Source organism: Epinephelus lanceolatus, chromosome 20 (genome assembly GCF_041903045.1).
Source record: "Epinephelus lanceolatus isolate andai-2023 chromosome 20, ASM4190304v1, whole genome shotgun sequence".
NCBI classification, from domain to species: Eukaryota; Metazoa; Chordata; class Actinopteri; order Perciformes; family Serranidae; genus Epinephelus; species Epinephelus lanceolatus.
In genome coordinates, this window is record NC_135753.1 from 22983095 (window position 1) to 22996085 (window position 12991).

Below are 12991 nucleotides of genomic sequence, written 5' to 3' on the forward strand. Positions count from 1 at the left end.
GTTTATCAGCCGTAGAGATGTCTGCCTTCTCTCCAATATAATGGACCTAGAACTCGGCTTGTGGTGCTCAAAGTGCCAAAAAAAAGTACATTTGAAAAACTCAACATCAATGTCTCTTTCCAGAAATCATGACCCAGTTACTCAAGACAATCCACAGACCTTGTTGTGAGCAGTTTCATGTAGGAACTATTTTCTTTCTATCAAAATACACCCGCTAATGGTATCACCCCACAGAAGGAAGTGTGCATCTACTCATGGATGAGAGAGGATTCTAGGTGAGCTAGCAGTAGATGGACGCTTCCTTCTGCACAGTGACACAGTTGTAGAGAGAAAATAGTCCCTACATGAAACTGCTCACAACAACTTGGTCATGATTTCTGGAAAGAGACATTGCTGTTGAGTTCATCAAATCATTTTTGATGCTTTGAGCACCACAAGCTGAGTGCCATCTAGTTCCATTATATTTCAGAGAAAGCAGACATCTCTACGGCCGATATCTCCAGCACTCTGCAACTAGGCGATAGGGACAATATGTATTTTTGACTTTGGGGTGAACTATCCCTTTAAATCAAGAGCAGTGTCTGAAATATTGCATCTAACCACTGATAAAAGTACTGAGATCCTTTATTTAAAGCTGCTATAATCAATATTTTCATATTAACAAAGGATCAAATGACAATGTTTAATGCCAGATGCAATATTTCGGACACCACTCCTGATTTAACATCTACAGTATTTTTAAGATGACAGTGATAACTGAGAGGGGGGACACCACATCATTGTTTTGTTTGTCATTCTTTCCACTTACGTCTGCCGTTCATCAATGAGTCATATCTGACGAGGCAGCAGTGATACAATCACTAGTGTGACACAACAGAGCCATGTGTTCATTTCTAATTGGCCCTGAATGGACCTCGTTATTACAGAGGTGGTGGCAGGTCACCGTGCGTCTGTGTGTGTGTGTGTGTGTGTGTGTGTGTGTGTGTGTGAGTCCAGTACATTCCTCCTCATGTTCAACTTCTATATTTTCTCAACATGACCATTGTCTCACCTTTGTTCCTCGCCGCTTGCCATCACGCCACTCAAGGGAGTGGAGTAGGAAATCGCTCGATATTGCCATGGTAACTGCATAGACGACAGCGGTCGCCTGCATCTGCAAGGGTGTCTGAGTGTGCAAATGTGTGTGTGTTTGAAAGAGTGGGAGAACCACATTACCTTTTTGATCAGAGAAAATGGAAAAGATACAAGCGTATGTCTGTACTGGGAATTCTTCTCTTTGTTATTATAACAACCAATCTGCTTTGATTTCCTGCTGTTATTGTCAATAAATGATTTGCAGTTTAAAGAAATGTAACTGCATATTGCCAGAAAAAGTTAGCACCTAGTGAAACTACTTTAATATAACAGTGGCAAACTGCCTTCTCAACACAGTGGGGTTTATACACATCGTTGCTGACTGTCACACTTCTAAAGCACCCACGAAGTGAAAGGAAAATGTACCTCAAAGCCCACTGCGAGCAACTTTGAGGAAACGTCGTTCAGTCTGGATACTATAGAATAATGGTGCACACCGTTCTCAGATTGAATGGGCCCCGGCTGACAGTTCGTAACTGACTTGACCAGCTGACTTCACTACAAGCTGTTGAAACAGGTGACGTGTCCTATGCTCCAAAACCAGTCACTGCTGACTTGACAAGCTGAGTCACAGGTGACATCATCAGGCAGCTTGAGTCAAAGTGAGACGAGCCGATTCACACCGATGCTACATTTTAAAATGGCTTTGTTCTGAGCTGGGCTTTCAATAAGACAGATGAACATTGAGTTGAATAATGTGGCTTGCCAATTTAGAAAATCGTCTTGTTTTGGCCTGAAAATTTAGACATTTTGCAAACTGCACATTCAATGTGGGGATTAAGCTGAGTGAAATAAAGTGTCATAAAAAGAGAATATGCAGAGAGACAGAGGGAACTCACAAAAGACTGTATAAATAAATGAGCCAGTAAAGTTCCACTTAGAGCTAACGTTCCTGAAGTGCCAGCAGCGGCAGCAGGAGGAGGAAGGAGAGTCCAGACGGTTTCCTTTCAATTACAATACAGCATCTGGCAGCACACACAGTCTCATAAACAACGTCCTCAGAACAACGGCTGAACCGACAGGATGTCTGTTTACATCACGCCAGGCTGGGAGGTAGTGGAAAGTAAACAAACGCTTCGCTTTATTCCTCTCTTTTATTTGGGAGATAAGACTTTTACTCACCTTTTGTGGAGGTGATGCCAGTGTAATTTAAATCTGTCATAAAAATGGAAATAGGGTGTTTCAGGACAAAACTGCATTCTTTGGAAAATATTAATATTTTTTTTTAATACTGACAATTCAGGTGGTGCTTGCAGCATTTACAAGTGCGTGCGTGTGTATGTGTGTGCAGAAAATAATTGGTCTCAGGGCCAACATGGCCTTTAAAGTTCAAATGATGGAGGTGGAATACGAAATGAAGGAGCAAAAATGTCTTAAATAATTAGCACAAGCTCTTAGTATTACATTTTTTACATTTTCATAATGCAGCTCCTGTCACCTGCGGGCCACTGTGTCTGACTTAAAAGGAGCCTGACTGGGCTAATCCTTCTAGTGCATGAACCTGGACCAGAACAATGCTGCAGAAAACCACCCAGAACGCAGCCAGGAGTAAAACGCAATGTTCTATTGGCTGCTTCTGCTGTCGCCAGCAGCAGAAGAAAATGTCAATCCCACACAAACCACTGCATGAAACAAAAACATCAAACAATTTCGCAAAGAGCTCAGTAATAGAGATCAATGTTGAACTGGGTGAAAGGGCACTATTGTCTTCTGTTCTCAGCAGATATGAAGACGTGTGGGATGTGAGCTATATTATGATTAAAGCTGCACAAATATTATGCTCCAAATACCCCCAAAAAGGCACAAAATACCCCTTAAAATCAGATCAGAGAATGAATGTATATGGTACAGACCAGCTAGTCAGGTCCAGCTGCTAAAGGTCAGAGTTTTCAGTACGTCTCCTTCATTCAACACACTTTGGTCCACCATCAAAGGCAGGCTCACATGCGCCCGATGGGCCGTAAGTACCACACAAATACAGTCAGTGCATTCTTGACACCGATGTGGTCCGAGCCCTGTAGTTGTTTGCTTTCCAACAGCAGTGGCTCTGGGCTCCTGTTTAACATTCTGCCCTCCAATCCCCACAGACAGAGCACTGTATTCTGAGTCGCCAAGCTTTCAGCTCAAAGAACACAGGCCGTGCAAGTGCTCCAAAAAGCGACAATACACCTGTGAGAGTCTGAAGTGCTTGAGCCAAATTACAGTAGGGCTATCTTTTAGGTGCTGCAGAAAGTCTTGAATGAGTACAACTCTATTGAAAGAGGTGAATCAGGAGGTCCTCGTGCTTTGTTTGCAACACTGCGCTTCACTATTTCAGAGGAAAGCAATGGAAGAAAGGTCACTGTTCACATTGTCCTGGCGCTGACTCACTAGATGAGCCACATCTGACCTACTGCACTGGTGTTTAATGTTGATGGTTGAGACAGTTTTTGGTTAAGTGGCCACTGGACAAAAATGGATCAGCAGCATCACATGCAGTGCTCACTCTGCTTGACAAGATGACATCAAATCCCCATTTTATATATATATATATATATATATATATATATATATGTTAGGGATGTCAAAGTTGATGTCAATGACTTGGCTCACTGCGTAGTTTGGAATGGCCAAAGGAACATAACAAAGAGCTTAAGGCTTTGACCTGGACTCCAAATTTCCTGGATCCAAATCCAATTGAGCATCCTTGGGACATGCTGGTACATTATCTTGCAGCCCACAGGACTTAGAGGATCTGCCGTGAAGACCTTGGTGCCAAACACCACAGGGCATCCCCAGACTTCCCTTGTCCATACCTTGACGTGTCAGAGCTACGTCCAATCCGTAGAGGCCCCACCTTGGATGGGCGACATGTCTGGGGTATCGGCACGTCCCACAGATACTCAGTCAGATTGGGAACTGGGGAATTTGGAGGCCAGGTCAAGGCCTTAAGCTCTTTGCCACGTTCCTTGGACCATTTCTGAACAGTTTTTGTGGTGCGGCATGGGGCATTGTGCTGCTGGGGGGGCCAGTGCCATCAGGGAGTGTTGTTGCGATGAGGGAGTTTGCTCGATCGGCAACGGTGTTTGAGTGGGTGGAGCGCGTCAAGTAGCATCCACATATATAGCAGGACCCAAGGTTTCCCAGCAGAACAATGCATTTTTCAAGGTGTTGACCTAGCCTCAAGAGTCCCAGATCCAAGTCTGATGAGCATTCGTGGGACGTGCCGGTGTTGTGGCTGATCGGTTTCACGGTATCTGTATTCATTTAGTTTAGCTGCACCCAGCAACCGTAAAAAAAAAAATTCCCACAGCGAGTAAAATTGAAACGAATTGGAGATATTACCTGACCTTGGTCGACTCACTTAAAAAGCGGACCGGATATTTGGCATAACAACACGAAATACAAGTTGAGCCAAGAGTGAATTAGGATTTCAGAAACATACCCACAGATTTGAAAGGTGATCGGAGGGCAAACTTCAATTAACGCTGAACGATAACCCAACTTGCGAGGTTGCAGCTTCTCATTTATATGTATTTATTCTGTATCTTTTCCAATAAAACAGCCTGTGAATGGAAAGCTCTTCAGCAGCTGAGATGGAAGCCCACATGTTGGACTTTGACACTGGCTCATTCACGCAGCACAGAAGAGACGGTCAGAAAAACTGTATGAGGGCAAACTCACAACTCAACTTAGATGATTCATAAACCAACAACAATCTGACTGTCAGCTGTTAGCTAAGCATCCTTGTAAACTCTGAAGTGGATATATAACCTCTCAAGTTTATACATGAAAACTGATGCAGACCATGTGCTTATTTTTAGTCATTTGTCTCCTGACTATTTGTCTACACGTCCCATAATTCACTGCAGCTCTGGTGAGGCATGTGTAGTCTGTTCTGTCAGACACAGAAACAAAATGCATTAAAGAGGAGTACTCTTAGTTTTTCACTCATAAAAATCAGAAGTAACTGTGCATTAAGATGTACCCTGTGCATCACTGTGTCCTCTGTCCCACATACATAAGGACTTCATCTCTACCTTCGCTATCGGACTGAAAAGGTGGCTGCAGCCACAGAAAGCTTCAAACTACTGCACTGCTTTCCTTCTGCTTCTCCTTCTCTCAATTTCCCAGAGAGAATAGCATGTTTGAAGGTGATAATATGTTTGAACATTTCTCGAGTCACCGTCATCTTACTGGATAGGTGGAACGCCTCCCACAGACATTTGGTGGGATGTGACAGCAAACACAAAAGGCAGGAGAAAAGTGGGACAACAGTAATCCCCTGTTTGAAATGAATGAGATTTAAGTGTCAAAAAAAAGAAGAAAAAAAAAAGAAGTCATATTTTTTTGCTTTTGATATTTCAAACAGTCTCATCACGTTGCATTTCATGGCAAATTTTTTTTGATGCTTTACCATAAAACCAGACGAGAGAGGTAGAGAGTGATGTAGAAAAATTACACTGTGATGGAGATATTACATGAATAGCTGAGCCGTTATAAAACTTACAAGTATTAGCCAGAGTGCTCACACCGATTTATCACGGTGGAAACAAACATAATGCTCAGATCAATTTTACAGAGACGTGCAGCCAAAGCAGAGCATTGGAGTGTAGTGCAAGACTCAGAAATGTCTACCCAAGTCCTCAAATAAACTTCTTAATTTCTGAATACTCACTTTTTAAAGGAATAGTTCAACATTTTGGGATCTAAACATGTTTGCTGTCTTGTCAAGGGTTAGTCTTGCATAGCCAGACCTATGCAATCCTGAGGAGCATGACCCAGGATGCAACGAGGGTGTCCTAGTGTCAAGAGGGAACCTGTTTTGGTGGAGGCGCAAGCGCTTGCATTAAAATGGCTAAATCCCTGTGAAAGAAAACTCCACATAAAACATGTAAAGTCATTTGAGCGTGTAGATTGCTAGCTTGGAAATTGTTGTCTCAGGTCTGATAATGTGAGACGAGAGGGGTCTTTGATAGCTGGCCAGTGCCAGGGGTCTTTGATAGCTGGCCAGTGCCAGGGGTCTTTGATAGTGGCCAGGATGAGCCAATCAGAGGCAGAGTTGGTGGTCATGCCTTTGCCATCCTAGGGGGGAAAAATCTTTGCATCCTCTGAGACAGATTAGTTAGATGAGAAGACACATACCACTCTCATGTCTGTATGGTAAATATGACGCTGCAGACAGTGGCTGATTAGCTTAGCTTAGCACGCAGACTGTAAACAGGGGGAACGAGCCAACTTGACTCTGTTCAAAGGGAACAAAATCTGCCCACTAGCACCTCAAAACTCACTAACAACAACATTATATCAGGTTTGTTTAATCTGTACAAACCAATCTGTACAGACCAAAGTGTAGCTTCGTAGTGCTAAGAGTTGCTCCTAGTGACAAAATTCTAAGAAACTACTTTGACATTTTCTTAGAATTTCCTCTTAAAGCTAAGACTAGGTCCTTGTAAAGATAAAAGTTACTCACAGAGCATCTTAGACCTTAAATTAGCTCCTAAGGTGAAAAATAGTTGGGAGTTGAGAGGACTTTTAAGAGGCTTAAGAGGTTCTTAAGTAGAGGAGAAAATGGTGGAAACACGAAGACGTAGGAGAAATATTCTCCAAACGCTTGATGACAGTGAGTAAATGAAATGCTACAGATTAGACTGTGCAGGGATAATATGTGTGGTCGATCTCATTAGGGGTACACACACATTTCCCACCCAGCGCAATGAAATGGTCAAGATACTAGAAGAGAAAACTGAAAAACTGCAACAGTGCAGCAGTGATGACTTTGGTCTGTCTCAACCTTCCATGAGCAGAGTGATCACACTTTCAGTCTCATGTTGTCACGCAGTTCTTTTCATTTCCACTAGGTGTCCACACCTTGCAGGCTCACAAAAGGGTGTGTCTGTGACAACCAATCACATCTGTCACAAGAATGCATCACACCTAGCAATGGGATCACTCACACCTCCTCACTAAGATAAAAGTTTCTGTCCTTCCCTGCTCAGAGTTGCTCTGACAACTTTCCTAAATCACTCCTTAGCAAGGACCTTAAGTCAGGAGCTCTCTTAGAGGACTCTCAGAATGTTTGTGAATACAGCCCCTGGAGCTTTGTTGTCACCATAAGTTTGTCCAGCACATAACCCCCCAAAAACTACAACGTGCACTTTGGTTTTACAAAAATATGACGTATTAATCAGTGAGTTTTAGAGGCACTGGTACGTGGATTTTGTTACCTTTGGACCTTCCTGTTGCCAGTCTTTATGCTAAGCTAACTAGCAGCTGGCGCTACTGTAGCATCATATTTAGCAAATAGACTTGAGAGTGGTATTTATCTCCCAGTAATCTTACATGTTTACATGCTTCTACAGTTCTAATGTTTTAATTTTGTCACTTCATTTAATTTGATAAAGTAAGATGTTCTTTTTTAATTGAAAAAACTTTTTCCTCCTCTAACCTTTCAGCACAACACGATACAGCTGCTCCACTGTTACATCTAATTTCAGTTTGTTGACACAGTCTCTGGTGCACCAAAGGCTAAGAGTGTTTAGTGCTACAGAATACATTAACATACAAGTAAACACAACCGTTTTATTTCATGCTATGCTGGCATCAAGGCGTTAATTACTAATTTAATAGGTACTCGGATCAATGCTCAGCATCTGCAGAACCACTTAATGAGGTACTTGAATCAGTTATGAAAGAACGGAAATTCAGCTGCTCGAGCAAAAAAATGTCATAGATGGTTGATTTCATTCGAGTCTTTTCTTGTCTGATGTGTTACTTGTTCCTTTTTACAGTATATGGTTACCAACACTTCATCCAGGTTTAATGTTAAAACTCTCCAGGTGCCTCATCTATCATGCAGTGCAACACTCTCACTTTCTCCTGCACACACACACACCTATATACCCAGAGGACGGTATGGCATTTGTAACAGGTCACACAGGAGTATTACTCCCTTCCACTGGAGATGATGGACAGGAAAGTACAAATCGTTCACTCCCTGTTGTCTTCCTGTTGGTTTGAAGGTCGCACAGTCTCTCGGGAGACATGATAGATGTACAACAGTCACATCTCTCTTGTCAGCTGACATTTCACACTCGTACAGAATTGATTTCACAAGCATCGGCCCCTCGGTGATAATAAAAATACAAACTTTACTAGCTCACGTGTAGAGGCAGCCTATATGCCACATATGGTTGGGAAACAGCTTTACGGGAATGTTTTACATTCCTGCGGCTGCCTGTCTATATGCATGAATAGAGGAGACCAGTAATAAGACTCTGGCAGAGTTTCTTGGCTACATAATAAAAGCTCATTTTGTTGGAGCAAAATGGAGAGGTTGAAACATCAGTTTGCTAACGAGCAACATCTTTATCTAATTGATTTTTTCCAATCTAGTGCTGATTTACTTGCTGAAGTAAAATCTCATTATGTTCAACTGAAAGCACAAATGTCCTGATGTACATCACAGTAATCTGTTTGTTACAAGCTTGTAGAAACACTTGACATTTCCATTTATTTGCTGCACAAGAGGTTTGAAAAGGCTTTTTTTCCCAAATAAATTAAAACCCAATCATACTTTTGACAGGTGTAGCATTGGATTTTTTGGTGACATTTTCACAGTCCCTCTGAAGTCAGTCTGATATAAAACATGAAGGGGGTGGGTAAAGGGTTAAAAAACAAGATTTCTCATGTAAACACACAAGAATACACAAAATGAGCAAAAACAAGGTACCATAATTCAGGGACTGATTTTTGCCGGTCAAAAAACCTAATGTTTCTCCCATTTGAGACAACATTCAGGGCCTGCGCATGCACATACATCACAGTATATCTGTAATCATATGGCAAGTCAGCTAGCCAGTTAGTGGGAGCGGCGATGTGAGTATTTGAGAATTGAAAGTGGTTTAATCTGCTGGGCTCATGTGAGCCGAGAGACCGGCAGCCGAGTCGCATAATCCTTCCTCCTCTACCCCAGATGATGTAAGAGAGGAGAGAAGAGGAGAGGAGAGGAGATATATTGGCAGAAATACAATATAATATAATAAGTTTGTTTTATTTAGTGTATAATCACCTGAAAATACGAATCGTCATGTTTTAGTTACTTAAGAATGAGCCGTTTAGATCTACATTAGAAGCAGGTCCTCATCCACGGCATTCACCCTGCTACATCACCATGTTTCTACAGTTGCCCAGAACGGACCAACTGAACACTGGCTTTACATAGGGCTATTTGGGTTTTCTCACGTTCCACCAACATAGATAGCAGCCCCTCTGTGACGACCCGAACAGCTTTAGAAAAACACAGATTTTAATGTGAAACTGCTTTTTTCAGTGTTTTTACCTCTTTAAATCACGATTTCTGATTGTTTTGGAAAAAAAGAGACCTTCACAGATAATTCGGCTCCCAGTTAAAACTTTCTGAACGTTTGCAAATTATCAGAGAAGAAAGGCAAGCACACACAGCAGATGCCACCAGCCAAACAACATTGAAGAAACACTGATTTTAACATGAAGCTGCTTTATTTAGAGTTTCTACCTGTTTAAATCACCACATCTGATTGTTCTGGAAAAGAAAGGACCTCTGCAGATAATTCGGCTCCCAGTTAAAACCTTCTGAACACTTGGATCTTAAGTTATCAGAGAAAAAGGTGAGCACACACAGCAAATGCCAGGCTAGCAACCTGTCTGTGACAAGCCAAACAGCATTGAAGAAACTCTGATTTGTAACATGAAACTGCTTTATTCAGTGTTTTACCGCTTTAAACCACCAGGTCCATGTGTTTTGGAAAAGAACGGACCTCTGCAGATAATTCAGCTCCCAGTTAAAACCTTCTGAACATTTGCATCTTAAGTTATCAGAGAAAAAAGGTGAGCACACGCAGCAGATGCTGGGTTAGCGACCTGCCTGTGACAAGCCAAACAACATTGAAGAAACTCTGATTTGTGACATGAAACTGCTTTATTCAATGTTTCTACCAGTTTTAATAACCTGGTCCGTTTGTTTTGGAGAGGAAGAGATCTCTGTGGATAATTTGGCTCCCAGTAAAAACCATCTTAACATTTGGACCTTAAGTTATCAGAGAAAAAAGGCGAGCAAACACAGCAGATGCCAGGCTAGTGATCTATCTGCGACAAGCCAAACGGCATTGACGAAACTCTGATTTGCGCCATGAAACTGCGTTATTCAGTGTTTCTACCAGTTTTAATCACCTGGTCTGTTTGTTTTGGAGAGGAAGAGATGTCTGTGGATAATTCAGCTCCCAGTAAAAACCACTGAAGGAATCCTTACCAGGAGTTCACTATTCGCCCATTAAGGAAGTTTCAACTGTTTGCAATCTGTAATCGTCACTGCTAGACGCCACTAAATCCTACACACTGCTTCTTTAAGTAACTGAACTGTAAATCTTAAAAGGATATTTAGGCATTATTGTAACTGATGCCTTTAATTTTATATATTTCAGACTGACTGACACATACAGTTAATAAACTAAAGCATTAAAGCCACTTCAGTGGTTATCACTACTCTTATGTTCGCAGTTTTCTTTGCTTTTATCACATTACGTTTTACTGCCTTCTGTTTCGTCTGCACTTTTGATGTCTTAAGTTGCCTTAGTGTTTTTATTGTGGTCATGTGTTGTGTTTTCATGTTTTCATGCTGCCTTGCTGCATAAATAATCCTCTCTTGTGAGACAATACAGATGTGAACTGAACTAACGTACCATGTCATTAGGGTAAATACTTGTAAGCTTCTTTCTGACCAACATATTTTTAGACTCCCAGCGAGCCAAATCTAGCTATTTTATCCTACAGAGATAGTCATGCCGGCTTTCACAATGGCGAGACGTGCTGTCTGCAAAAAGGAAAATGTAATAATGTTGCGGTAATAACAGATATAGATTTTGCCAGTTACTGTAGCTGAATTCCTCCGCTGTGTGGGTTGCATAGCAGCAGACATAATTTCTTATGATTATGATGTATTCGCCTTGGCCGTATCACTCAGGGTTACAAGATCACTTAATACATGACGGAGAAAATAAACTCCAGTTGTGGTCACAATGTATTCCTAAACATCCCCTCATCTCACCCTCATCCATTTCTGCCTCAAGTCTGGCCTGATTTATCCCCTCTGTGCTCTCTTCATCCATTTAATCCCATGTACCAGGGTTGGAAATAATGCCTTGTAGTCAGCCACAGAGGCAGACCGATCATGTTGCAGCTGGGTCAAAACAATGTTATCTGGAGCGGGGGGGATGTTTGATAAAAGCTGCCCTGCTGCTGATGTCCTGCACGGGAACAATTCACTGAGGGTGCAAAGTGGCCTGAGCCACCGCAGGGATTAACTGCCAGGATGAGTCCACAGGGCAGCTCACTCGTGGCCCATCACCATCACCACTGACTCACACACACACCAACACATGAAGAAAATGTTCAAATCACAAGAGTGTTTTTAAAATTGATCTGCAGCCATGTAAGAAAGTGGTTTCCTGAAATTAAATTAACGACATCGCAATCAAATGAACTAAAGTGTGAAGAATGTGGAAATACAAATAGTTCCACTCAACAATCGCCCACCCTGAACGAAACCCTGGAGACATGTGCATATGTGTGTGTTTGTCTGTGGGGAAATCTGCGTTTCTACATGCCAGTGAGAAAGTAATTAAGTGAATCAGTCAGAGAGAGAATAAAACGTGTGTAACAAATTGACTGATCATTTAACAAAGCAAACTAATGAGCAATCAAGTCGGCTCGTCTGTGTTTACTTGCAATGTCCGATCAGAACCTTGTATCTTAAATAAAGTCATTTTTTGTTGTTTGTGGAAGTTAAATTACGTCTCTGGACAAACCGACGTCGAAAAGAGACAGATGGCGATCAAAACGATGCCGAAAGTATGCAAGAGGATGAAGTTACCTGGGAGATCTGAGAGCGCTCCTCTCTCTATAATGTGCTTCCTGTACAGAGTCTTCAAAACCTTGGCGCTGCCGAACCTCTTGAAGCGACTCTTTACGTTGTTATAATACCATTCGAGTGACTGTGTCCTTAAAATCCTGCAGACAAGAAAGACAGAAAGACGGAAGGAAGGGAGGTGGGGAAGACAGAAAAAAGATGATATTAAGTCAAAAAGAACAGATGGCAAGGACACAGGCAAGAATCAGATTTTATTATAATTACACCAGGATTATAACTTTGAGTTCAAGCCAACACTGCCACTGTCGGGTGTCTTTAATTATTGAAGGGTAGATAACCAGACCTCATAGACAATGATTTCAGGAAAGAAAGAGGGATAAAATTCAATAAAAAAATGACTGAGGCACGACTGCGCTTTTGTGTTATTGTCTACTTTTACTATATGTTTGTGTTTGCTGTCACACTGTCAAATTTAAATCCCTGCACTCTGATTTGAAGCAAATAATTGGCTTTTTAAGGAGATTCAATGGCAGTGCCTCTATCTCTCTGTGGAGGCTGAATTAAAGATATGAAAAGTATTTATTTACAGTAATATTGTGCAGGATCTAAGCTGTGAATTGTGATGTGCATGACAGCAGCTAATGCCTCCGTCTCTCAGATGTGACGTCACATTATTTTCCAGGCTTTTCCTCATTTCATGGTGCACTGCTGATTGGTGCTTGAATGCCAACCAGTCAGACCTCAGCAGCACAGAGCAGATGATTACATAAGCAGTAATTCATAACCAGCAGGGTTATGAAAAGCCCTAAGAAAAAGCGTTCCCTTTGCGCCAGCGTTGCCTCGGATTGCATGAAACTCGGCCAACTTGGTGCTTAATCACGCAGTCCCTCCTGCTCTCCTTTTCGCTTTGTCACACCACTGTTACACACATTAGGGAGGCTGAGCAAACACAACACACGCAGACAGATAAAC

The 12991-nt window shown here is 41.9% G+C and overlaps 1 protein-coding gene across 4 annotated transcripts in view; it reads right to left on the reverse strand.

Moving 5' to 3' along the window:
* Positions 1 to 12991, reverse strand: part of myripb (myosin VIIA and Rab interacting protein b) — a 188586-nt gene that overhangs the window by 33816 nt on the left and 141779 nt on the right. For all 4 annotated transcript variants that reach the window (XM_033638873.2, XM_033638872.2, XM_033638871.2 and 1 more), the window contains exon 4: positions 12023 to 12159. In XM_033638873.2, the coding sequence (XP_033494764.2) occupies positions 12023 to 12159 (137 nt within the window). The remainder of the gene's footprint in view (positions 1 to 12022; positions 12160 to 12991) is intronic.